Here is a 27928-nt window from a genome sequence, read left to right as displayed (position 1 = left end):
GACTCACTGTTAGCAGGAGATCCAAGTACAATATTCCCGAAGAACATTGGGCGGTATTCCGGCACCTATTATGAGCTGGATAAACAGTGGATAACAGTGCCTGCCTCTATTTCACAGGCTAGAGAGGGAAATAAATATCTGACAAGCCCAAAACAAACATAAATTATAAAATGTGATTTGTAAAAGGACTGAAAGAACAACCGAGAGAATGTAATCTGAGCTGGAAAGGGCTAGTAGGGTTTTTCTGAAAAACTAACACTGAACTTAAGCGCTGAAAGACAGGCAACCGACAAGGCATGGAATATAGGAAAGGGAATTCCAGGCAGGGCACGCTGGTCTGCCAGGGACCTTGGCAGGGGTAGAGGGTGGGATGGGTCTTTAAACAGACAGAAGGAAGGCTGCCATGAGAGTGGTGCGAAGAGGGGAGAAAGGTGATAGAAAGGGTCAGGACAGGTACGGAGTTTAGATTTATATAAAATACGGGGGAACACAAACCAGAGTGATATGACCTAATTTAAATTTTAAAAGAAAAATCACTCTGGTTGCTGTGAAGCAAACAGACTGAAGGGAAGTAAATGGAAATGGAACTCAAAAGGAAATTTTGATGATTTAGAAGAGAATGCTATTAGGGGAGATGCGGAGAAGTTAGAGTAATTGAAAAATAGCTTTGTAATCAGTTAGAAGTGGGGGTGATAGAGAAAGCAGTATCAAGATCTACTTCCAGGTTTCTGTTTGGACATATAGGTGGATAGAGATGCTATGTCCTGGTGGGAAAACTAGAGGAAGAACAGGATCAGAGGCAGGGGAAGTGTATGGAAGGCCAGGGGAGGGATGGGATCAAGAGTTCGGTTACATCGTGTTCAGCTGGAAATACCTGAGAAATATCTCAGTGGAGATATCAGGTAGGCTACAGGATATGAGTCAGAAGTACAGAATAGGGTTGTGGGCTAAAGACATACATTTGGCAGTCACCAGCATGTACATGTTATTTGAAGCCATGGCTATAAAAGAATGTGAGAACAGAAGAGAAGAGAGATCTCAACAAGAGATGGTAGATGTTAACCAGAAATATTGTGGTGACCATTTCACAATGTATGCAAATATCGAATCGTGTTGTACGCCTGAAACTAATATAATATTATATGTTAATTACACCTCAATTTTAAAAAAAAGTAAATGATTCAAAGCATATATCTTAATTCAGACCAATGAAAGCAAGCAGAACTTTTCTGTGGACTTCTGGGGAAGTCTGAGCTTGCTCCAAAAAAAAAAGAAGAAGGTTCAGATCAGAGACACTGTAACAACTGGCTGGATAGAGGCAGAGGAAGAAGGAACGGGAACTCGGGTGGAAAAGTCAGAGAGATAAGTAAGAGAAAGAGAAGGAGAACCAGAGGAGTGTGGTACACGAAGGCAAAGGGGTGGGGGAGGGGAAGTGTCAAGGAAAAGATTGTCCCTTGTCTTGAATTCTGCTCAGGAGTCTGCTCATAAGAAGGCTGAAAAGCACCCAGTGGGTGGGTTAGGCAGCACCAGGGCTTTTAGTGGTCTTAACAGGAGCAAATCTGATGGAGCAGTGGAACAAGAATGGGAGGAATGGTGAACTAAGCAGGAGAACACACAGTATACTGAGAAAACTGTTTGAAAAGCTTGGCTATGCTGAAGAGAAACTAGGTAAGGCAGGTGCTGGAAGGAACTTTATTTTTAAATAATAATAATTTAAAAAAATAATAATATTGGCACACTGACAGTACAGGTCCAGTAAAGAGGGAGAGGCTGGGGGGAGTTCGGAACAGGACTGTAGACCTCTAGATGGTGGGACGGTACCCTGGGCACATCCAAAAGGACTGGTATTTGAGGGGAAGAGAGCCTTCCTTAGTTGTGAATATGAGACGCTCTAATTTCTCAGTGAAGTAGGTGGTGAGATCATCTCAGAGCCAGGGGAATGAAAGTGGACTAGAAGTTTGAACAGAGCGAAGGTATGAAATAGCCGTGCTATAAAACGGTAGAATAACTTCACTTGAGAAACAGAGAGATGTTGCCAAGCAGTAATGGGTCTCTATTTGAGTTTGGTTGTCAAGAATATGCAGTAACATCATCCAGCTCAGTCTGCTTTCACTTCCCTCATTCTCCTCTGGAATCCCTCACCCAAAGCCAGTTTTTGCCATTTTTCATATCATGTGATGACAGACAATAATCCCACCTTCCGAGACCAACTAATCCCCTAACAGCTGCATGAGCTGATTCTATACTTCAAGCTCCCAGCGTCCTCTCTCCTATGCACAGCCTCTATCAAGCCACCAAAACAATAATAGGAAGGATGGAAGTAGCCTCCTCCTTGCTTGTTTCCACTCATGTTCCTGGAGTTCTGACTCTACCTTACTTAGGTCTGGAGAATATAACACAACTGTGCCTGGGAAGTGAGATTTAGCATTGACTCAACTTGCTTCACTTTTGTGTAGAATATGATGCTAATGACAGGTAGACAAATAGAATTTATAGGTCATGTCATATGCGGGCTACACAAAGATAAACAACTACATGGATGGGGAAGGCAGACAGGTTCACAGGGAACCTGAGACCCCATTCCTATGTCCCGCAAGCTTTCCAGTATGACATAAATAGTAAAATACTAGTAAGCACCAAAACAAAAACATCTGATGCCTCCAATGAAAGTTTCTCGCTGTATCAGTGCGGAAACTTTGAAAACCATGATCCTCCTGTACGGCAGAACTAGACAATCAATCCTTCGATGTGGTTTTCAGCTTTTAAAGAAAAATATAGCTATTACCCAAATGGATTCTTTACTATTTCAAAGTCTAGAGCTCGAAGGCACATACATAAAATTTAATATGAAAAAGATGTGCATTTTAATCTTGATAAGCAGGCAACCAAGATATTGACATGTAGCTTTTAATCTGACTTCAATTTCTGACAATATCTTTTTGAGCTCATTCTCTGGCACCAAGATCAAATGCAAACAAAGAGAAGCCTAAAAAGGAAGCCACACTGAGCAGAAGTCCTTTCCACATATTACCGCTGGAGTTTACTCAAACTGAATTTCTTTTCTTTTTCTCAGCTTAGTGGAGAACGTGATGAGCAAGAAAGGAATGTGTTCCAGCTCACTAGTTTTTCTTTCTCAAACTGGAATTTTAATTTTTAATTTAGGCTTAGTTCAGTTGTAACTAACTCAGAATTTGAGAGGAGAGTAAGTGAAATATTTTCCACAAAAAACAGACAAGCAGAAAAACAAAAAACCCAACTACCACCCCGAATTCTAAAAACTGCAAGTAATTCTTCATACTCCCTAGGAGGTATCGGCTAACATTCAGGTTGTGGCCTGAAATGTGTAAGCGTTTCACAAATATTCTTTTCCAAAATAAGTGTCAGCTGTGTTTCACAGTTTTCACTCAGCAGTGTGTGAGGATCCCCTGAAAACTGCAGTGCATTTGTCAAAGAGCAGTGCACTTGCACTGAAGCCAATGGCAAGGCGAGACAGATGAAAAGCATGGTTCCCATTCATCTTTTTAATAAACAGAAAAATGAAAAGAAATGAGGCAACCATATTTGAATATGTTTAAGCCACCCTTACAGGGCAATGCTGGAAAGAAGTTCCAAAGTCCTAAAATGATTCTTTAAAAACAAAGCAGAATCAGAAGAGCAGAAAGGCTGATTGGAAAAAAGCAATTCACTCAGCTCAAGCAGAATAAGCTGGCATGAATACTGGCTCAAAAACTAAACAGGCTCTACTATCTTAGCATCAGCTGCTCTGCAACTGACAGTTCTTAATTTGCAACTACTTACCTCATCTTAAGACTTTTTTCCAGTGCCGCTATCTCCAGGAACATGACACACAAATCCAAAACCATGGCAATTCATACAACATTTAAATTCAATCAGATGGAAGCACCATTTTGCCTGTAAAATTTGTATCAAATATAATTTTCTTTTACCTTGGTCTTTTCACCAACAATGTTCTTTTCCAGTTCTGCTATCTTCCGGTTTAGATGATCCAAAATCTCCTTCTCTTTCATAAGTTCAGTTGTTTCTGACTTTTGTTCTCCATCCAAGAGAGCACATTCCATATCCAACTGAGGACACAAAACAAAGCTCAGAGGGGTTTCACCTTCAGAGAAATTTTCAGCTGCCCCCTTTAGAGGTGTATTTTTAACAGCTACAAATTGCAAAAAGTATTACCATTATCAGTCAGATTATGGAGCCCAGAAAACACTCTAGAGAACCCATGTGAGACTCAGGATTCCTATATGAGAAAGTGGAGAGGCCAGAATATATTTGCTAATATATTTGCTAAGAACACAAGTTATCTTCTCATTTAATTTTTCTATGATAACCCCTTTTCTGCTTACTTCTCAAGGATATTTTGCCTATTCGCTTAGATTCAAGCTCAAGTGTGAACCATCTTGGGAGCAGCCACGTCTCTGCTTGTCCCTAGAGCATGGGAAATGAAAATTACACTCAGCCCAGCACGCAAGCGCTGCATTCCTAGCAATGCCAGCAGGAGGGACTCCCCAGGGTCTGTGCATAAGATGACAGGTGAGCAGTCCCCTTCCACACATGGGCTGACTGCATCATCCGTGAGTACAGACATGCAGATCCTTCTTAGGCAGGGTTAGCTGCTTCTTCTCATTCCATGGAGGTATTAAAAAATTGCCCCTTTCTTTAATTATGTAAATCCCCCCATAGTGCCAAGATGATACCCAACTCATACTTAACATGCTCAGAAAATGTCTGTTGGATTTGAACTTAAACGTCTAAATACATAGTACCTCAGCTGACAGGTCTTGAAGCAGCTCAGAAAGCATACGCTAGTTAAGACAAGGTCGGTTATATAGGACGCACATTAAAAATGGCTTCATATGTTCATCTCATTGGATGAAAAAAAAAACCCAGAAAGAAACATTAAAAAAAGGCATTTCTACTCCACATACGTACCCATTTTACACAGCTACAAATTGCTCCTGTTGACCTCTATGTATTCTGCCCCCCAAGGCCTGTGCCCTAATAGGCATTGATATAATTAAGCTAAAGGAAAGAAAGAAAAATGAGAGAGGGTAATAAGTGAACTTGTGGTTTATACCTCTCTGGAAGATTCCTCCATCTGGTCATTTATATCTTTGATTTTTTGTTCAAGTTCCTCAAGGTTGTTCAGAATTGCTATCCGGGACTCTTCCATCGCAGTCAACTCCTGAATCCTTTGTTCTTCACTTATACCCTCTGGGGTCTGTGATTAATCAACAAAGAAAAGGGCTAGTCACACTTCAATTCCAGAATTTCCCAGTTAATAGACCAGTCACAAGTCTAGTGTTTCACAGTCTGTGTCTATTCGGATTCTATAATAAAAGCATCCTTGTGATTTTTTTATTTGGAACTCTGCATTTTCCCATAGACCCTCAGTACATAGGAGCTTAGTTTAGCTCCTACAAACCAACTTCAGTGTACAAATTCGTGTCCTTTTAAAGCCGAAATAACTAAGAGGTTATACAGAGGAGGAAGTTGTGGTCCACGGAGATTGTCGGGACTTCTCTCAGGTTATAGACAAAGTTCAGCAGAGCAGAGAACTAGAATCTGGACTAGACTTTCAACAGCCTCCTCAGGGATGTCTCTTGGGCACGCTGCTACCTTCATCATAAGCTCCATACTCTCTCCCGTCTCCAAGTGAGTACATCTCCTACCACAGCCTCTAGAATCCCTGTTGGGTCCCACTGCTAGGGTTATCTGCTAATGAGCAAGCACTCTTATTTATTTCCTTTCCAACACAAGGTGGAGAAGAGGGACATGGCATTTGGCCTCACCTCACTGAAATGTTTCCCAAAGTTAATAACCAGGACAACACAAGGCTTTATTACTTTAGTGACCCCCCCAAATGATTTAAATCTACACACTTAATATTAATTCATGTTTCAGTTTTTGCACTGGCACACTACTTATCGGTCCTTATCCTACGTAATGATTAAGACACTAACTGGGCCAATGCACTTTTGTGACATGAAATAGGATACTGGCCATTATTCATAAAATTATTTCATGGAAAAACTGAGATCCTTAACAAGGAATGAGAAAGTCAGGAAAGAAATTAAGTGAGAGAGGGCATACTTATACCCCAAACAGAGTGATGACAAATGCCCGGGAAAGAAAGGAACATTTAGATGATACACACAGCCAAAATATGACACCAATTATTCTAAGAAGAGAATACAGTGAATTGAAAACAGCTTCTTCTCTTAAGAATTTCAGGCTAGTTGTTTTGGATATCACCTCGTGGAGACCAGTCTTTCTGTAAGTGAAGGGGCACCCGTATTGGTGTATTATTTATTTAATTTTATCTCTCTTTGAAAAAGAAGTAATTTCTTTACACCAGTAAGTCAATAATTATATAATTTCACAATTGGAAATTGGAAACAGCAGCCTAGTTAAGTAAATTATTGAAGATTACTCATTAACCACTGAAAAGAATATTCAAATTAACTAAAGAAACCATTAACATCTTGTGCTCCTTACTAAGTTCATTTAGTGTTTAATGATCCTAAAAATTACTGTAACACGATAGGCATCATGTTGGGTTCTTTATTCTTTATTCATATTCTTTATTCTTTACCCTACTTCGCTGCTCCTGAAGATTAAACCATTGAGAAGTCAAGTATCTCAGGTTGACTAGAACAAAGGTATGCAGGCCTTCCAAGCCTTGACATTTAGCTTTTGTTTTTTGTTTGTTTGTTTGTTGACATTTAGCTTTTAAATTGTCATCTTGATTCCAATATCCTATGAACTAGTAAAACAACTGCTGACCTTTCTTCACATACAATGAATCTCATTGTCCTAACGCTTGGGTGCCTGTTTTAGGGCATGAGGAATGCCTACAACAGTGAATGGCATTCCTAAATCACTGACAAGTAATCCTAGCAGGAAAGCTTCAAGAAGGCCAGTATCCTGTCCGGTCAAAATTTCATATTAGGTTTCAACTTCCAGCATGGTTTAAAAATATTTCTCTCACTGGTGGAAGCAAAGCATGAAAAGAAAACAAAAACTGAACAATCTGCAAAACTATAAAGATAGATAATAGTGGCAATTATAAGTATCTGCACAGCTCAAAGTTTCTAGAAAATTTATCACAATAGGTATGTTTAATAATAAACAACTTGAGAGTCTGCAGCAATAAATGTTATCTAGGTAATGAGTGTTTTTTATTGTTAAGTTGTTTACAAAAAGCAAAATCTTCAAGAGGCATTCTAAACTCTGGTTTGTAATAGACTGGGATGAGGATACTGTAATATCATTTATATCCAAATAAAAAAACCATAGAGAGCCAAGGGTGTAGTAGCCACTGAATAGCTTTAGTTTATGGTGACAGAGAAAAGTGAAATTTTGATCTATCCGGGTTTTTTTTTTTAATAGTAATGTATAGGGTACTACTAAGAGTGACGTGTTTTAATGAAAGCATATATATGTGCATCCCCAAATATTCTGTCTTTGAGGTAACTTGATACACACACACACAGAAAGGGGAGACAGTAGGGACAAGACAGTTTGCATCAACCTTTTTTCTTATTCTTTGCAGATTTCTTCTTAGAAACCTCTTGCGACCAGAGAAGTTTACGAGTGTGAGGGCTTTCCACTGCAGACAGAATGATTACTCAAGAAGAGAAGAGTGGAAAAGTTTTCATCACAAGGGAAAAAAACATTTTTTGGCAAATACATGAGGTGATGGATGTTAATTAAATTTATTGCAGTAATCATTTTGCAAAATATGTAAGTCAAGTCATTAGGTTGTACCCCTTAAATTTATACACTGCTGTATGTCAATTATATCTCAGTAAAACTGCAAGGGAAAAAAAAAAGAGAAGAGTGAGCTATTCTAGGCTTTCAGCTCAAGTGGTGGTAGACAGGTTCACAAAAGCCAATTAAAATGAGCGTATTTCCAAGGTCATCTACATCTTTAAGTCTTAGGTAAAGCAAAGTCTAGAATGGTAAATCCCAGGCTTCCTAAATATCATTAACATCTTTGTTTCATTAAACCAGCTTAGAGTGCTTTTCACATTTCTCTCTTCTCCATTAATCCTACGAACACTGTACTTTGTTAAGTAACTAATCCAGTGAGCAGATTACTCAAAGAGGAAGAGCATCTAAAACAAATAATCAGGACTTCTTTTTCTTTTTTAAGATTCTTCCGTCTTCTGTCTCGAGGTAACATACGTCTGTCTTCAAAGAGTAATAAATGAAAAACCCATTGCCTCTCAGCTGCACTCTGTCTAAGCTGCCGTGTGGTACCCAGAGGTGCCCTTGATGTTCCCTGTGTCTAAAGGAGGCACAGTCTTCTATTGCATGCCACAGGGGAGCTGCTCCAAGCTTCAAAGGCCTCCTATTTCACAAAAGCATACTGGAGCAATGAAAAACATCTGTCATGATCCGCTCATTTACACCCAACAGCTTTCTTGTCAAAGCCCTCTTCAGGAGGAAACCTATTTCCCAAAAGTTAGATCTTAGAGCACACAGCTCACCACTTCAGCAAAAATCTGGTAGATCTCTGTGAAGGAAGAAAGGGAAAGAATTTAACACAAAAAGGCAGTGCAGGAAGCCCAATAGCTGATGACAACAGCTCAAATGTTCAAATGATGGGTTATTTACTTTGCCTGAAACCAACAACTTTTGATTTCTACCCCAGATCCTAGTTTCTAACAGTTGCAACTTTCTGGCAAGAGGGACAGATGTCTTATCAGAATTACTCTCCCTTGAGAATAAGTAAGGTAAACCTGGTCATTAGAAGAAAGAAGAATTGAACAGTCCAGAGTCCTGATGAATACAATGGGAGAACTCCATAGGTAGATAAGGATTTCTGACTAGGAACATTCAGTCAGAAAGTCCTGTTGCAGCCAAACAAACAAAAATAAAACCAAAGACACAAATCTCCCTGAATAATACGCCCTGTGATAAACTACCTGCAGAATTTAGTATGATAACATCTTTCTCTTAAAGAATCAGTATGTGTCCTCTTATAACAAAAATCTAATTAATGTACCTTTTTAAATTTTTGGCTCTTCAGGCATGACTGCCAAGAAATTTAATGGTCAGGATTACTTAAATAAATTAATAAATCTAATTTATCTTTCAATAAATAAATTCTTGTGACTATGGTACCTGCTTTTTCTCTTATTTACTATTTTTGGTGTTCAGACTTTATTCTAATAAAATTGATGTCTTTTATTATAAGATCTCTTAAGTCCTTTCTAGAAAACGAGTAGGGGAATAATTTCTTTTTATTTCATAGAAAAAAACTTTCTTAACCTGTGTGAAAAATATAGCACCAAAAGATCTTCCCTGAACTCCTTTTAAGAGATCCTCAAATTTGGAAGACACTTTTAGATCAGCAAACAACTGGAAAACTAAGTAATGATTATGACTACATATAAACGTCCTATACATTGAAAAAAATCATTAATAAAGCCAAGGGGAAGACAAATCATGATAAAAGACTAATTTCCTTACCACAAATAGCTCCTACTACTGAATAAAAACAAGACAAAACATTTTTTAAAAATGGGTGAAGAGGAAGACAAGGAAGATCAAGATGGCAGAGCAGGAGGACGTCGAGCTCACCTCCCTGACGAGCACATCAAGAATACTTCTAGTGGGAAGACGTGGAGTTCGCATCTCCCCACAACTAGGGCGCCTGCCAGTTGCTGGTGGAGGACCTCAATGCCCAAGGAGATGGGAGGAACACCTGAGCAACTGGGTAGGACATGGGGGGAGTGAGGGGGGAGGAGAAGTGGAGGCTGGACATGACCGGTGCCCCTGAGGGGTGGCTGGGAGCGGGGACAGGTTCCCACTCCTGGAGGGACCCTCAGGGGCTTGGAGGACCAGGGGGAGCACACCTAGCGTTTCCCCAGCCCAGTCGGGCCCCAGGAAGCCTGCGGGGCTCTCGGGCCAGGTCCTCCACCTTCTGAGGCCCCCTCCGGCTGCGTTGGTCCTAGTGGGGTAGGAGGGAAGTGGGGGGAGAAGAGGAGAGGTGGATGGGAGGGGGCCTCAGGGATCAGAGGACCAGGGGAGGCACACAAGGCATTTCCCCCACCCTCTCAGCCTCAGGAAGCCTGTTGGCCTCCCAGTCCTGGTCCTCTATTCTCTGAGCCCCCCTCCAGCCTTGTGGGCCCTAGGAGGGAGGGAGGAGGAGAGGCAGTCGGGGAGGGGCCCTCTGGGATCAGGAGGATCAGGGGAGGCACGGAGAGCATTTCCCCACCCTCTCAGCCTCAGAAAGCCAGTTGGGGTTCCAGATCTGGTCCCCTGCCTTCTGGGGCCCCCTCCTGCCGTGTGACTCCTAGGAGCATAGGAGGGAGAGGGAGAAGAAGAGAGGCCAATGGGAGGGGCCCTCCGGGATCGGAGGATGAGGGGGGAATGTGCCTAGTGTTACCCCTGCCTACTCGGGCCCAGTGAGCCTGCTGTGGTCCTGGACCTGGTCTTACAACCTCCAAGGCCAGAGGCACTCCTGGGCCCCTCCTGCTGAGCCTAAGCCCCACCCCTCCCCAGGGCCTTTTTGGGCCCTGTGGGTCTTAAGCATATGCCCCACCCACTGCCTAAACCTCGACCCCCACAGCTAAGGCCTTTTCCGGCTTTTTTTTTTTCTCCTCTTTTTTACTATTGTGCTCTGTTTTACATTCAGTTTGTTGTTTCATCTATATTTTTATTTTTTCATTCTTCCTAACATATTTGTTACTTTTCTAATCTTATTTTACTTTTTATTCTTTGTTATTGTTCTCCTCCTTTTTTTCCTTGTTCTTTTTTTCTTCCTGCCCCACACAGTCTGTGGGATCTTGGTTCATGAGCTGGGGGTAGGGCCAGAGCTCCAGCAGTGGGAGCACCAAGTACAAACCACTGGACTAACAGAGAACCTCAGACCCCAGGGTATATTCATCTGAGTGAGGTCTCCCAGAGGTCCTCATCTTGGCACCAAGTCCCAGTTCTACCTAACAGCCTACAAACTCAGTGCTGGAAGCCTCAGGCCAAACAACCAGTAAGACAGGAACACAATCCTATCCCTCAAAAAAAAAAAAAAAAAATGAGACGACAAAAAAAATATGTCACAGATGAAGGAGCAAAGTAAAAACCTAAAAGACCAAATAAATGAAGAGAAAATAGGCAACCTATCCGAAAAAGAATTCAGAGTAATGATAGTAAAGATGATCCAGAATCTCAGAAATAGAATGGAGGCATGGATTGAGAAAATATAAGAAATGTTTCACAAAGATCTAGAAGAAATAAAGAGCAAACAAAGAGTGATGAACAATACAATAACTGAAATGAAAAATACACTAGAAGGAATCAATAACAGAATAACTGAGGCAGAAAAACGAATAAGTGAGCTGGAAGACAGAATGGTGGAAATAACTGCCAAGGAACAGAATAAGGAAGAATGAAAAGAATTTAAGACAATCTCAGAGACCTCTGGGACAACACTAAATGCGCCAACATTCGAATTATAGGGTCCCAGAAGAAGAAGAGAAAAAGAAAGGGTCTGAGAAAATATTTGAAGAGATTACAGTGGAAAACTTCCCTAACATGGGAAAGGAAATAGTCAATCAAGTCTAGGAACCACAGAGAGTCCCATATAGGATAAACCCTAGGAGAAATACATCAAGACACATATTAATCAAACAAAAAAAAATTAAACTCAAAGAAAAAATATGAAAAGCATCAAGGGAAAAGCAAAAAATAACATATAAAGGAATCCTCATGAGATTATCAGCTGATTTTTCAGCAGAAAATCTGCAGGCCAGAAGGAAGTGGCAGGATATACTTTAAGTGATGAAAGAGAAAAACCTACAAATGACTCTACCCAGCAAAGATCTCATTCAGATTCAATGGAGAAATCAAAAGCTTTTCAGACAAGCAAAAGCTAAGAGAATTCAGCACCACAAAATCAGCTTTACACCAAATGCTAAAGGAACTTCTCTAGGCAGGAAACACAAGAGAAGAAAAAGACCCACAAAAATAAACCCAAAACAATTAAGAAAATGGTAATAGGAACATACTCTCGATAATAACCTTGAATGTAAATGGATTAAATGCTCCAAACAAAAGACACAGACTGGATTAATGGATACAAAAACAAGACCCATATATATACTGTCTACAAGAGACCCACTTCAGACCTAGGGACACTTATAGACTGAAAGTGAGGGGATGGTAAAAGATATTCCATGAAAATGGAAATCAAAAGAAAGCTGGAGTAGCAATTCTCATATCAGACAAAGTAGACTTTAAAATAAATACTATTACAAGAGACAAAGAAGGACACTACTTAATGATCAAGGGATCTATCCAAGAAGAAGACATAACAATTATATATATTTATGTACCCAACATAGGAGCACCTCAATACATAAGGCAAATACTAACAGCCATAAAAGGAGAAATCGACAGTAACACAGTAATAGTAGGGGACTTTAATACCTCACTTACACCAATGGACAGATCATCCAAACAGAAAATGAATAAGGAAATACAAGCTTTAAAGACACAATAGACCAGATAGATTTAATCGATATTTATAGGACACTCCATCCAAAAACAACAGAATACACTTTCTTCTCAAATGCACATGGAACATACTCAAGGATAGATCACATCTTCGGTCACAAATCAAGCCTCGGAAAATTTAAGAAAATTGAAATCATATCAAGCATCTTTTCTGACCACAATGCTATGAGATTGGAAATCAATTACAGGAAAAAAAAACTGTAAAAAACACAAATACATGGAGGCTAACAGTGTGCTACTAAATAACCAAGAGATCACTGAAGAAATCAAAGAAGACATTAAAAAATACATAGAAACAAATGACAACAAAAACATGATGACCCAAAACCTATGTGACGCAGCAAAAGCAGTTCTAAGAGGGAAGTTTATAGCCATTCAATCTCACCTTAAGAAGCAAGAAAAATCTCAAATAAACAATCTAACCTTACACCTAAAGCAACTAGAGAAAGAAGAACAAAGAAAACCCAAAGTCAGTAGAAGGCAAGAAATCATAAAGATCAAAACAGAAATAAATGAAATAGAAACAAAGAAAACAAAAGCAAAGATCAATAAAACTAAAAGTTGGTTCTTTGAGAAGATAAACAAAATTGATAAACCTTTAGCCAGACACATCAAGAAAAAAAGGGAGAGGACTCAAATCAATAAAATTAGAAATGAAAAGGGAGAAATCACAACTGACACTGCAGAAATACAAAGGATTACAAGAGACTACTACAAACAACTCTATGCCAATAAAATGGACAACCACAAAGAAAAGGTCAAACTCTTGGAAAGGTACAATTTTCGAAGACAGAACCTGGAAGAATTAGAAAATATAAACAGACCTATCACAAGTAATGAAATTGCAACTGTAACTAAAAATCTCCCAACAAACAAAAGTCCAGGACCAGATAGCTTCACAGGCAAATTCCATCACACATTTAGAGAAGATCTAACACCTATCCTTCTCAAACTCTTCCAAAAAATTGCTGAGGGAGGAACACTCCCAAATTCGTTTTATGAGGCCACCATCACTCGTACCAAAACTAGACAAAGGTATCACACAAAAAGAAAATTACAGACCAATATCACTGATGAACATAGATGCAAAAATCCTGAACAAAATACTACCAAACAGAATCCAACAACACATTGAAAGGATCATACACCATGATCAAGTGGGATTTATCCCAGGAATGCAAGGATTCTTCAATATACACAAATCAATCAGTGTGAAACACCATATTAACAAATTAAGGAATAAAAACCATATGATCATCTCAATAGATTCAGAAAAAGCTTTTGACAAAATTCAACACCGCTTTATCATAAAAACTCTCCAGAAAATGGGCATAGAGGGAACCTACCTCAACATAATAAAAGCCATATATGACAAACCCAAAGCAAACATCATTCTCAATGGTTAAAAACTGAAACCATTTCCATTAAGATCAGGAACAAGACAAGGATGGCCACTCTCGCCACTCTTATTCAACATAGTTTTGGAAGTCTTAGCCATGGCAATCAGAGAAGAAAAAGAACTAAAAGGAATACAAACTGGAAAAGAAGTAAAACTGTCATTGTTTGCAGATGACATGATACTATACGTAGAAAATCATAAAGATGCCACTAGAAAACTACTAGAACTAATCAATGAATTTGGTAAAGTTGCAGGAAACAAAATTAATGCACAGAAATCTCTGGCATTCCTATACACTAACAACGAAAAAACAGAAAGACAAATTAAGGAAACAATCCTATTTACCATCTCAACAAAAAGCATAAAATACCTAGGAATAAACCTACCTAAGGAGGCAAAAGAATTGTACTCAGAAAACTATAAAACTGATGAAAGAAATCAAAGATGATATAAACAGATGGAGATATATACCATGTTCTTGGATTGGAAGAATCAACATTGTGAAAATGACTACACTACCCAAAGCAACCTACATATTCAATGCAATACCAATCAAAACACCAATGGCATTCTTCACAGAATTAGAACAAAAAGTGTTACAATTTGTATGGAAACACAAAAGACCCCGAATAGCCAAAGCAATCTTGAGAAAGAAAAATGCAGCTGGAGGAATCAGGCTCCCTGACTTCAAACTATATTACAAAGCTACAGTAATTAACACAGTATGGTATCAGCACAGAAACAGAAATATAGATCAATGGTACAGGATAGAAAGCCCAGAGATAAAGCCACACAAATATGGTCACCTAATTTATGACAAAGGAGGCAAGAACATACAATGGAGAAAAACAGCCTCTTCAATAAGTGATGCTTAGAAAACTGGACAGCTACGTGTAAAAGAATGAAATTAGAACACTGCCTAATACCATACACAAAAATAAACTCCAAATGGATTAAAGACCTAAATGTAAGACCAGACACTATAAAACTCTTAGCGGAAAACATAGGAAGAATGCTCTTTGACATAAACCACAGCAGGATCTTTTTTGACCCACCTCCTAGAGTAATGAAAATAAAACAAAAATAAACAAGTGAGACCTAAGGAAACTTAAAAGCTTTTGCACAGCAAAGGAAACCATAAACAAGACGAAAAGACAACCCTCAGAATGGGAGAAAATATTTGCAAATGAAGCAATGGACAAAGGATTAATCTCCAAAATATACAAACAACTCATGGAGCTCAATATCAAAAAAACAAACAATGTAATTAAAAAATAGACATTTCACCAAAAAAGATATACAGATGGTCAAGAGGCATATGAAAAGATGCTCAACATCACTAATTATCAGAGAAATGCAAATTGAAACTACAGTGAGGTATCACCTCACACTGGTTAGAATGGGTATCATCAGAAAATCTACAAACAATAAATGCTGGAGAGGGTATGGAGTAAAGTGTACCCTTTTGCACTGTTGGTGGGAATGTAAATTGAAACAGCCACTATGGAGAACAGTATGGAAGTTCCTTAAAAAACTAAAAATAGAACTACCACATGACCCAGCAATCCCACTACTGGGCATATACCCTGAAAAAGCTAATTCAAAAGGATACATGTACCCCAATGTTCATTGCAGCACTATTTACAATAGTCAGGACATGGAAACAACCTAAATGTCCAACAATAGATGAATGGATAAAGAAAATGTGGTACATATACACAAAGGAATATTACTCAGCCATGAAAAGGAACAAAATTGGGTTATTTATAGAGATGTGGTGGATCTAGAGTCTGTCATACAGAGTGAAGTAAGCCAGAAAGAGAATAACAAATATCGTATATTAACGCATATATGTGGAATCTAGAAAAATGGTACTGATGAACCTATTTGCAGGGCAGGAATAGAGACGTAGAGGTAGAGAATGGACATATGGACACAGAAGGGGATGGGGAGGGTGGGACAAACTGGGAGATTAGGTTTGACATAAATACACTACCATGTGTAAAATAGCTAGCTAGTGGGAACCTGCTGTATAGAGCGGGGAGCTCAGCTTGGTGATCTGTGATGACCTAGATGGGTGGGATGGAGGGATGGGAGGGAGGTCTAAGAGGGAGGGGATGTAGGTATGCACGTAGCTGATTCGCTTCACTGTCCAGCAGAAACTGACACAACACTGCGAAGTAATTTTACTCCAATAAAAAAAAAAGGATACATCTAAATGTGGAGCTATTCTTGCCGGACACAAACAGGAGTCTGCAAGAAAGGCTCTTCTACAAACAAGGCTGTAAAGATCCACATGGCATCGGGTAGGAAGAGAGGAGAAGCAATCAGGCAAGACCCACACATTTAGCAGGACACAGAGGAGAAGGGAGATATGATGGGCTCAGAGATCCTCCCTGCAGAGTTAGGGGTTTGAACCACCTTTGGGCACACCAGCCCTGGGGTCCAACACAAGGAAGACAAGTCCCCTTAGCTGGTTTGAAGACCAGTGGGACTTAGAGAAGGGTTGTAAGAAGCCGAGACTCTACTCATGAAGAGCAGGTGCACATGCTTGCCTACTCTAGGGAACAAGGGGGAGGAAGCAGATTTAAAACTGTGTGGGGTTCTGGCTGGTTTCCCACAACTACTCCTGTCTTCAGCAAGTGCCTGACCCAGCTGCTCTTGCTCCTGTGCAGCTCTCTACTAGGATGGAGGTGCTTTAGGGGGTGGGGGGGAGTGCACACTTAGAGGAAATGAACCAGCTTGGACCCGACCCTCAGGGCTTCTGTTCCATCACCTTGAGCTCTGATCACACCCAGATAGGGCTGTGACAGCCACTGAGCATAAGAGAAGCCGGCTTGCACCTGGCTCTGGCTCTAGTCCCTCCATCTCCAGCCCTACCTCTCACCAAGGTGATAACCGCCTGCACACCCCAGGAGAAGATGTGACCCATGCTCACTTCAGATTCAGCTTTCCCACCAAAGCCACTGGGCACATGCAAACTGCATAGGGACACTCCCATGCAAGGATACTCCTTCAAGACCAGGATAGGTAACTATTTCACCTAATTTCATAGAGAAAGAGAAAGTTAAACAAATGGGAAGACAGAAGAAATTGTTTCAAATGAAAGAACAGGGAAATAAACCTGAAGAAAACCCTAATGGAACAGAGATAAATAACTTACCAGATAAAGGGTTCAAAGCATTAGTAATAAGAATGCTAACTGAACTTGGTTAAAAAAAAATAGATGAACACAGGAAGAATTTTAACAAGGAACCAGAAAATATATAAAAAAAAAGAAAGAAAGAAAGGAAAACCAAACGGAGCTCAAAAATACAATAACTGAAATGGAAAATATACTAGAAGGAATTAATAGCAGATTAGGTGATACAGAAGAACACATAAGCAATCTGGGAGAGAGAGTAATGAAATCACACAATCAGAACAGCAAAAAGAAAAACAAATTTTAAAAAATGATTAAGGGGCCTCTGGGACAACGTCAAGTGTTACAACATTCACATTATAGGGGTCCCAGAGGTTGAAAAGAGACAGAAAGGGATAGAAAATGTATTTGATGAAATTATGGCTGAAAAGTTCCTGAAGTTGAAGAAGGAAACAGATTTCTAGTACAGGAAGCACAGGTAGTCCCAAACAAATGAACATAAAGAGACCCACATTGAGACATATCATAATTAAAATGGCAAAAGCTAGAGATAAACAGATAATTTTAAAGACAGCAGAAGAAAAACAGAGTCACATACAAGGGAATCCCTATAAGGCTATCAGCTGATTTTTCTGTGGGAACTTTGCAGGCCAGAAGGAAGCAGCATGATATATTCAAAATCTTGAAAAGGAAAAACCTGCAACCTAGGATACTCTATCCAACAAGGTTATCATTCAGAATTGAAGAAAATATGAATTTCTCTGACAAGCAAAAACTAAAAGTTCATCAATACTAAAGTGACCCTAAAAGAAAAAGGTCTCTTTAAGTGGAAAAGAAAAGGCTACAACAAGAAGTGAGAATTTATAAGAAAGGAAAAATCCCACAGGTAAAGGCAAATATACAGTAAAGGCTGTGGATCAGTCACTTAAATAAGTGAGCATGAAGACTGAAAGACAAAGATTGTAAAATCAACTGTAACTACAATAAACAGTTAAGGGATATGCATGAAGATGTAAAATATGGCATCAAAAACACAAAACATGGGGAAAGGGAGTAAAAATGTAGATCTTTTAGAATGTGTTTGAACTTGTGATTATCAGTTTAAAACAAGTAGATAGAGCTATAGGTCAATACATGAACCCCATGGTAACCACAAATCAAAAGCCTACAATAAATACACAAAAACTAAAGAGAAAAGAACACAAGCATATCACTAAAGAAAATCATCAGACCACAAGGGAACAAACTAAAAAAAGAGAAAAAAGCAGAACTACAATAACAACCAGTAAATAAGTAAGAAAATGGCAATAAGTACACACCATAATCAAGTAGGATTTATTCCAGGGATGCAAAGATGGTTCAATGTCTGAAAATCAAGCAATGTGATACACCACATTAACAAAACAAAGGATAAAAATCACATGATCACCTCAATAGACACAGAAAAAGAATTTGACAAAATTCAACATGTATTCATGATAAACTCTCATCAAAGTCAATACAGAGGGAACAAATCTCAACATAATAAAGGCCATTTATGACAAACACACAGCTAACATACTCAATCGTGAGAAGTTGAAAGATTTTCCTCTACAATCAGGAACAAGACAAGGATGCCCACTCTCAGAACATCTATTTAACATAATATTAGAAGCCCTAGCCACAGCAAGCAGACAAGAAAAAGAAATAAAAAGGCATCCAAATTGGAAGAGAATAAGTTAAACTGTCACTATTTGCAGATGACATGACCATATACACAAAACCCTGAAGTTTCCACCAAAATTTAATTGGATTCCCCCACCACCCCCAAAATGGGACCTAATTAAACTTAAAAGCTTTTGCATAGCAAAGGAAACCATCAACAAAATGAAAAGACAACCTACTGAATGGGAGAACATATTTGCAATGATATGACCAATAAGGAGTTAATATTCAAAATATACAGCTCATATAAGTCAATATCAGAAAAACAACTCAATTAAAAAATGGGCAGAAGACCTCAATAGACATTTTTTCAAAAAAGACATACAGATGGCAAACAGGCACATGAAAAGATGCTCAACATTCCTAGTCATCAGAAAAATGCAAATCATAACCACAGTGAGATATCACCTCACACCTGTCAGAAAACAACAAAAAGTCCACAAATAAGTATTGGGAAGAATGTGGAGCAAAGAGAACCCTAATACACTGTTGGTGGGAATGTAAACTGGTAGAGTCACTATGGAAAACAGTACAGAGGTTCCCCAAAAAAGCTAAAAACAGAACTACCATATGATCCAGCAACTCCAATCCTGGGCATATATCTGAAGAAAACAAAAAACAGTAATTTGAAAAGATATATGCACCCCAATGTTCATAGCAGCATTATTTACAATAGTCAAGATATGGAAGCAACCTAAGTGTCCATCAACAAATGAATGGATAAAGAGGATGTGGTATATATAGGCAATGAAATATTACTTGGTCATAAAAAAGAAAGAAATTTTCCCATCTGCAACAACATAGATGGACCTGGAGGATATCATGCTTAGTGAAATAAGTAAGCCAGAGAAAGACAAATGCTGTATATTAGCACTTACATGTGGAACCTAAAATAAAAATACCAAACAAATGTAACAAAACAGAAACAGACTTACAGATAGAGAGAACAAGCTATTGGTTACCAACGGGGAAAGGGATGGAAGAGAGGTAAGATAAGGGTAGGGGATTAAGAGGTACAAACAGGCCTGGGGCCCCCCTTTCCAGAGCCAGCCATGGCGTGCTGGGCGGCCCCAAGGCGTGGCCCTCAGCTGAGATCAGGGAGCCCTTCCCTGGCCCCTCGCGCCCTCCCAGACCAGCATTGAGTGGGGGATGACTTGAAGTGGGTAACAGCCCTCTGTGGTGACAGCCCTCGCTGGCACAGTCTGTTTCTGGACACGTTTTCACAGTCTCCTGCTGGGGACCGTTTTGTTCTTCCCTGGGCAGCATGAGCTTCTCAAGTTGCCCACAGACCGGGGCTCGGCCCACAGGAGCCAGAGTGCTGCAGGCGGCCCCACAGGGGCAGGCTGCGTGCCGAGCAGGCCTGCACTCCCCCTGCCAAGGACTGGGACCGGAGAGCGGCTGCACTGGCTGCTGAAGACAAAGCAGAAGGCGTGTCCTGCCTCCACTGTGTTCTGGGCACTGAGCAGCTGTCACAGGCCTTGTTGGTGCTAGGTGAGGGTCCTGAGCACTCCTGCTTTGGAGTGGGCTCCCCCGCGGAGCCCAAGAGGGGCCTGGCCCCAACAGCTCAGGGTCCCTGCCAGCCCCCACGTCTCTGGCCCAGGCCTCAGACCCGTGTGTACAGGGCAGGGCGGCTGGCACTAGATGTGTGGGACTGGGGACTTCCTTGGGGACCGAAGGACTGCTGGGCCAGTTGGGCGTGTGGGAGTCACTAAGGGGGTGGCCCGAAGCAGGCTGTGGGGGCCACAGAGGGGGGCCTGCTTCTGGACAGGCCAGGGCTCCAGGGTTGCTCAGCCCACATGCAGCACTGTTTCAGGCCTTGCCTGCTGCCCGCAGTGTCCCCAGGAGCTAGTGCCCCAGGGGCTGAGCTCCACTGGGGGTGGGGGTGGGGGAGCAAGGGGAGAGGTGGGGTCAGCCTTCTGCCTAGGCCAGCCATCATGAGATCTGGTTGTGCTCCGTGGTCAGACGAATCCCGACCAGCCCTGGCTGAGAGTCTCGTGCTCCTGTGAGAGCTGCTGACCTGCTTGGTGTGGGTGGGTGTCTATAGGCCATTGCCTCAAGCCCTGTTTATGTTTTCCTTTCACTAAGTTTGGGTTTATTTTGGTTGGGTTGGCACTAATTCTTAAGATGCTGTGAGAACCATTTCATCCGAATGCCAAATAAATTTGTGTTCTGGGAAAAAAAAAAAAAGAGGTACAAACAACTATGTATAAAATAAATAAGATATAAGGATAGATTGTCCAATGCAGGGACTATTGCCAATATTTTATAACAACTTTAAATGGAGTACAATCTATAAAAATATTGAATCACTATGTTGTACACCTGAAACTAATATAATACTGGAAATCAACAATACTTTAATTTTAAAAAGTTAAATAAATAATAATAAAGGTGTCCTAAAGACAAAAAAATGGGTGAAGAACATGAGTGTCTCAAAATACAAATGAACAACTAAAAATATGAAAAGATGTCCAATTTTATGCATAATTAAAGGCAAGAAAATTAAAACATCATTAACTTAGCATATTAAAAATTTTTGATAATACATAACTTTGGCAAGTGTATGAATAACAAGGTGCACGGATAAACTCTTACTCAGTGTCACCTGGAAATACACAGTCTTTTGAGAGTATAATTTGGGAATATTGATTAAAATGAATAATATACAAACTCTTTGACCTACCAATTCCACTTTTAGTAAGTGATCCTACAGACACATTTGCACAATTGTGCTAATATATATTTTCCAGAATATTTGTTGCACATATATTTTGTTGATAAAATACTGGAAACCATTTAAATAGGATTTCCAAACAATAAAATACTAGTCAACCAAAGAATGAGGCAGAACTGTGTATAGTAATATGCAAAGATGCTCCAGACATTCAGTGAGGGGAAAAAAAATCGTACAGAACACTATACTTGTATATATGTTATGTCTATGCTTATAATATACGGCCATATATGCACAGAAATACTGAGAAGGCGTGTAAGACACTTTGTGTTTTTCTCTCTCAGTTGTACAATTGGAGGGGGCAGGGAGAAGAGAAATTGTTTTTCTTTATACTTTTCTGTACTGCTACATTTTCTAGAGTGCAAATTTGTTACTTTATAGTAAACACCCTAATTTGCTGCACCTTGCTTAGCTGATTACCTCTTAAATTGAAGCTTCACTGAAAACAGTTTGGAAAACAACCAGGATAAAACCTCTAGTATCTAGGCCAGTGCAGATGCATATGGTTCAGGCCCTAAATTTAATCTGTGTGTGTGGCCGGCTTTACCTTTGGTAGGATGCTTAGATAAGCGGACTCGCTGGAAGCTTTCAGAAAGGCAGAGGAGGGCGGTGGGGGAGTCCTGGTGAGGTCCCTGATCAGTTCATCATTCCTGGAGCTCCTGAGGGAAAGGAAGCTGGCGCTACTCTGACTGAGGCTCCCGAAGCCTGCCAGGTCTGCATCGTGGAGAGAGCTTTTCTGGTGGCACCTGTATCTGGTGTCAGGGCTCACCAGGGCTTCTTCAAACACGGACTCCTCGTCAGAGAGCTGCAGCTTCTCCAGTTCCTTATTGATTTTCTGTACATCTGCCACAGTGGTGCCAGTGGACACGTGACTGTCAGGCTTTGTGTACTCAGCACAGAGACTGAGGATGGTCTCCAGACGCTGTCTCTCCTAGAACACAGAGGAGGGAAGGTCAGTGAGTTTGTGAGAAGGAGACAACTCCGAATAAAAAGATGGAAGCGGCTGGGACCCCTGGTGAATTCAGCCCACACATAATCCCACAGATACTTGGCTGGTGATGTTTTTCATCATCTTTGATGAACCCATTTATAAATCCAGATGAAACCTAGGTTAACAATGCCTGATTTTCCTCTCAAATTCAATTCTTTATTTGTATATCCCAGTGCTGATCCTAGCACATACTAGCACTCAGTGAGACCTTTCTTGATTTATCAATTCTCCAAACACTTCAAATGTTTTCGTTTAATCTCCTTTTTAAAATCTTCATCCCCTTCCCTCCCTCTACTATCCACCTTCAACAATATCTAGCTCATTCATCACTGTAGACTTAATATTTCAGTTTAAAATTAATTCTCTAGGGCTTCCCTGGTGGCGTAGTGGTTAAGAATCCGCCTGCCAATGCAGGGGACATGGGTTCGAGCCCTGGTCCGGGAAGATCCCACATGCCGCAGAGCAACTAAGCCAGTGCGCCACACTAATGAGCCTGCGCTTTGCAGCCCGCGAGCCACAACTACTGAGCCCGTGTGCCACAACTACTGAAGCCCATGCGCCTAGAGCCCGTGCTCCACAATGAACGAAGAGTAGCCCTCGTTCACCATAACCAGAGAAAAAGCCTGCAACGAAGACTCAACACAGCCTAAAATAAATAAATTTTTAAAAAAACTATTAAAAAAATTAATTCTCTAACTTCCTTATAGAAATGTCATTCTACTGTTTAGACACACAAAAGGAGAATGCTACTCTAGAAAAGGCTTCATTTGAAAGGCATAATAACTAGGTCTTCAATTTTTTTCTTGAAATGCTTCAAAATTTTTAAAACTCTTTTTTATGTCTTGTCACCATATAAAGGTCTTTCCCACCAATTTCTCAAATGAAAAATTGAAATGATTTTTAAAAAAAGAGAATGTCACAAGAAGATGAAGAACATTTAATGTCACGTCCAGATAGAAAGAGAGCAGCATATTTCAAATTCTGAGATCATTCAATCTTTGAATCATTTAGCTGGAAAATAAAATGACAGTTTATTTGTCTAAAAAAAATTAATATAAGGCCATTGATGTCTATAATGGTACCACTAACTGACACTTCACCAAGCTCCCCATGTAAAACACATAGGTATTTATGATTTTTGACTTTAAGTAAACTTACTATACCTTTGTGAACAAGGGGATATAGTTTATAAAATGCTTATCATAAACCTAGACAGCACTCTTTGGAGTGGGGAATCTCAACATCTTCACCTTTCTCATTAGCCCAACTGCCAAAGTGAAAAAAAATAATAAAAGAGCAAAAATCATCTTTGGTTTTTACATCTACCACATTGAAAAGAGAATTCAAAAGTCTTCCATAGAAAAATGTTTTCCAACCTAAACAGGAGGGAAATCCAAAAGGGAGGGGATATATGTATATATATGGCTGATTCATTTTGTCGTGCAGTAGAAGCTAACACAACATTGTAACGCAACTACACTCCAATAAAAATTAATTTAAAAAAAAAAAGAAAAAGAAAAGAGAAACGTTTTCCAAACTGGTTATCAGTAACAAAATAGAAAAGTGTTAAGTAGCCCCGGGCTGCTGTTTTTAATATCTAATTGCAGAAAATTTGTAAAAACTAAATTCTGAAGGTAGTTCTCTTTATTAGCGGAAGAGTATCAAATAGAAAAGTCAAATAGGAACAGACTAACATAATTCCCTGGTTTTCATTAAATACATCCATTAAATGACAAAATAGCATGAAATGACTTTCATCTGTCCTCTAAAGTACTCTCCCCACCCCAAAAATGCAACAGTTTGATCAAAAGGACTATTAAACGGGTTCTTATAAGCCCCACCTCCCTTTCACTGCCTGAACTTCTGGACTCCAGCTGCAGCTCCATCCTCATGGCCTCGTCCCACGGAAGGCACTCGGCTGCACAACCTCATCCCAGGCGCTTCTGTACCCTGTCCATCCAGGAGCCCTGATGCTTATTTATCTCTGTAGCCGCTACCAGCTGCCAAGCCCTACCCACCACCTCAGCTTTGTGGGGAAGGAGGGGGGGACACACAGCATTCATTGCCTTATTTTAAATTCCAACAATCTAGAAAAGTCTGCATGTGAATATGCAAAGACAACTGCAAAGGCGTATGTGAGGAAGGGGACAGGAACAAGATGTTGTATTTTACCCCTTCTCAAAAGCATCTGCATTAGAGGCTAATCTCCAAAGAAAAGTTCTCTTTCTGCCATGTAGGTGAATTAAGTTGAAGCATCTAAACTCAGTCTTTGCTAATCTTCATAGATGACAGTGCGTATGCATTCACCTCAACATTCACTACATTTGGGATTATCAGAAAGTTGTCAGTTTCTATTTACCAGGGCACTAATGAACAGTGTGGTCCTCAAAAGCATGAAAGGTACTTCTGCCCAGCCTGTCATACATAGCAAAATTCCTCCCACATCTCCTTCCCAAAATAGTTTCTTTTGCTGCCAATGCCATTGCTTAATTCCAGAGGGAATAAATGATCCCAGCCAGAAGATGAATGCTATTTCAGACAGTGAAACAGTATTCAAAGGCGGGTACACAGGAAGTTTGGTCTACTGCTATGTGCTTCTCTATTCTTATCACCCCATTCACAGCCCATCTGTTCAGGTTTGAATCACACATGGATGCAGCACTGCTGCCCACGAGTCTAACAGAAATCCAGGCTGTGCTGAGACACACTGGCCCCATAAGAACTGCATCAAAGAAAAATAAACTGATGATGAGAAGTGCGTCAGAAGAAAGTCTGCGAGGCATTTCAGAAAGCACGAGAAGCCTTTTAAGGAAACCCTGCACAGAATTTACCCTCATAACTCTCCCTTGAGCCCTCTTCATCTTTCCCATTCATCACGCCAATATTCTCCACTCTGCATGACCTAAAACGAGGGGGGCCATTCCACACAGGACACTTTTGAGAATCAAATAGGGCACTATTAATAATTACGCTGGGACAGCAAGCGCAAACTGGCACTGGCAACCTGAGATGTGTGACTCTATTCCTAAAATTCAATTTTCTTTGAGGATTCACCTAACAACCTGCTGAATTAGGAGGCTACCCTCTTTGACATCTCCAATTCCTACCCACCCTTCCAAACCAGCAATCCACACAGCATTCTCATGAAAAAGGCACCAGTAGAGAGCCCAAATATCTAAATGGCCCAAAACATTGGTGTTAAGGGTTTAGAACGTAGGTCCCTTTGAATTATATTATTTAAAATACATTTTAATTTTTTCTCTCTCTCTCCATTTTCCCTTTCATCCAACTCCATATATCAAAGAAAGCTTTGAAGGGGACAAAAGAGCTTAACAAATATACCTGAAGGGGGGACCAGGAGAAGATGGCGGAAGAGTAAGACGCAGAGATCACCTTCCTCCCCACAGATACATCAGAAATACATCTACACGTGGAAATGCTCCTATAGAACACCTACTGAACGCTGGCAGAAGACCTCAGACCTCCCAAAAGGCAAGAAACTCCCCACATACCTGGGTAGGGCAAAAGAAAAAAGAATAAACAGAGGCAAAAGAATAGGGACGGGACCTGCACCAGTGGGAGGGAGCTGTGAAGGAGGAAAGGTTTCCACACACTAGAAGCCCCTTCGTGGGCGGAGACGGGGGATGGGCATGGGGGGAAGTTTCAGAGCCACGGAGGAGAGCACAGCAACAGGGGTGTGGAGGGCAAAGTGGAGAGACTGCCGCACAGAGGATCGGTGCCGACCAGCACTCACCAGCCTGAGAGGCTTGTCTGCTCACCCGCCGGGACGGGCGGGGGCTGGGAGCTGAGGCTCGGACTTCGGTCGGAGCGCAAGGAGAGGACTAGGGTTGGCGGCGTGAACACAGCCTGAAGGGGGCTAGTGCGCCACGGCTAGGCGGGAAGGAGTCCGGTAAAGTCTGGAGCTGCCGAAGAGAAAAGAGACTTTTTCTTCCCTCTTTGTTCCTGGTGCGCGAGGAGAGGGGATTAAGAGTGCCGCGTAAAGGAGCTCCAGAGACGGCATGAGCCGTGGCTAACAGAGCGGACCCCAGAGACGGGCATAGACGCTAAGGCTGCTGCTGCTGCCACCAAGAAGCCTGTGTGCGAGATGCTAGGGCTGCTGCTGCCGCCACCAAGAAGCCTGTGAGCAAAAACAGGTCACTAACCCCAGCTCCCCTCCTGGGATACTGTGCAGCCCGCCACTGCCAGGGTCCCGTGATCCAGGGACAACTTCCCCAGGAGAACGCACGGCGCGCCTCAGGCTGGTGCAACGTCACGCTGGCCTCTGCCGCCGCAGGTTCGCCCTGCACTCCGTACCCCTCCCTCCCCCCGGCCTGAGTGAGCCAGAGCCCACGAATCAGCTGCTCCTTTAACCCCATCCTGTCTGAGCGAAGAACAGATGCCCTCAGGCGACCTACACACAGAGGTGGGGCCAAAACCAAAGCTGAACCCTGGGAGCTGTGCGAACAGAGAAAGGGAAATCTCTCCCAGCAGCCTCAGGAGCAGCAGATTAAAGCTCCACAATCAACTTGATGTACCCTGCATCTGTGGAATACCTGAATAGATAATGAATCATTCCAAATTGAGGAGGTGGACTTTGGGAGCAAGATATATTATATTTTCCCCTTTTCCTCTTTTTTGTGAGTGTGTATGTGTATGCTTCTGGGTGAGATTTTGTCTGTATAGCTTTGCTTTCACCATTTGTCCTAGGATTCTGTCCCTCCGTTCTTTTTTTTTTCTTCTTTTTTTTAATAACTTTATTTTATTATCCTACTTTATTTTATTTTACCCTCTTTCTTTTGTTCTTTCTATATTTTCTCCCTTTTATTCTGAGCCGTGTGGATGAAAGGCTCTTGGTGCTCCAGCCAGGAGTCAGTGCTGTGCCTCTGAGGTGGGAGAGCCAACTTCAGGACACTGGTCCACAAGAGACCTCCCAGCTCCACGTAATATCAAACAGCGAAAATCTCCCAGAGATCTCCATCTCAACACCAACACCCAGCTTCACTCAACGACCAGCAAGCTACAGTGCTAGACACCCTATGCCAAACAACTAGCAAGACAGGAACACAGCCCCCATGCATTAGCAGAGAGGCGGCCTAAAATAATAATAAGGCCACAGACACCCCAAAACACACCACCAGACGTGGACCTGCCCACCATAAAGACAAGATCCAGCCTCATCCACCAGAATACAGGCACTAGTCCCCTCCACCAGCAAGCCTACACAACCCACTGAACCAACCTTAGCCACTGGGGACAGACACCAAAAACAACGGGAACTACGAACCTGCAGCCTGCGAAAAAGAGATCCCAAACACAGTAAGTAAGCAAAATGAGAAGACAGAAAAACACACAGCAGATGAAGGAGCAAAGTAAAAACCCACCAGACCTAAAAAATGAAGAGGCAATAGGCAGTCTACC

At 41.1% G+C, this 27928-nt stretch overlaps 1 protein-coding gene across 5 annotated transcripts in view; it reads right to left on the bottom strand.

Moving 5' to 3' along the window:
- The window catches only part of PHLDB2 (pleckstrin homology like domain family B member 2), a 128820-nt gene that overhangs the window by 48785 nt on the left and 52107 nt on the right, over positions 1–27928 (bottom strand). For all 5 annotated transcript variants that reach the window (XM_060298048.1, XM_030836751.2, XM_060298050.1 and 2 more), the window contains exons 3-5: positions 22067–22450; positions 5093–5236; positions 3948–4085 (exon numbers count right to left, since the gene is read on the bottom strand). In XM_060298048.1, coding sequence (XP_060154031.1) covers positions 3948–4085; positions 5093–5236; positions 22067–22450 — 666 coding nt within the window. The remainder of the gene's footprint in view (positions 1–3947; positions 4086–5092; positions 5237–22066; positions 22451–27928) is intronic.

The sequence above is a fragment of the Globicephala melas genome, chromosome 4 (genome assembly GCF_963455315.2).
Source record: "Globicephala melas chromosome 4, mGloMel1.2, whole genome shotgun sequence".
NCBI lineage: Eukaryota > Metazoa > Chordata > Mammalia > Artiodactyla > Delphinidae > Globicephala > Globicephala melas.
The sequence above is the reverse complement of the archived record's forward strand: the minus strand, read 5'-3'. Positions and strand labels throughout refer to the sequence as shown.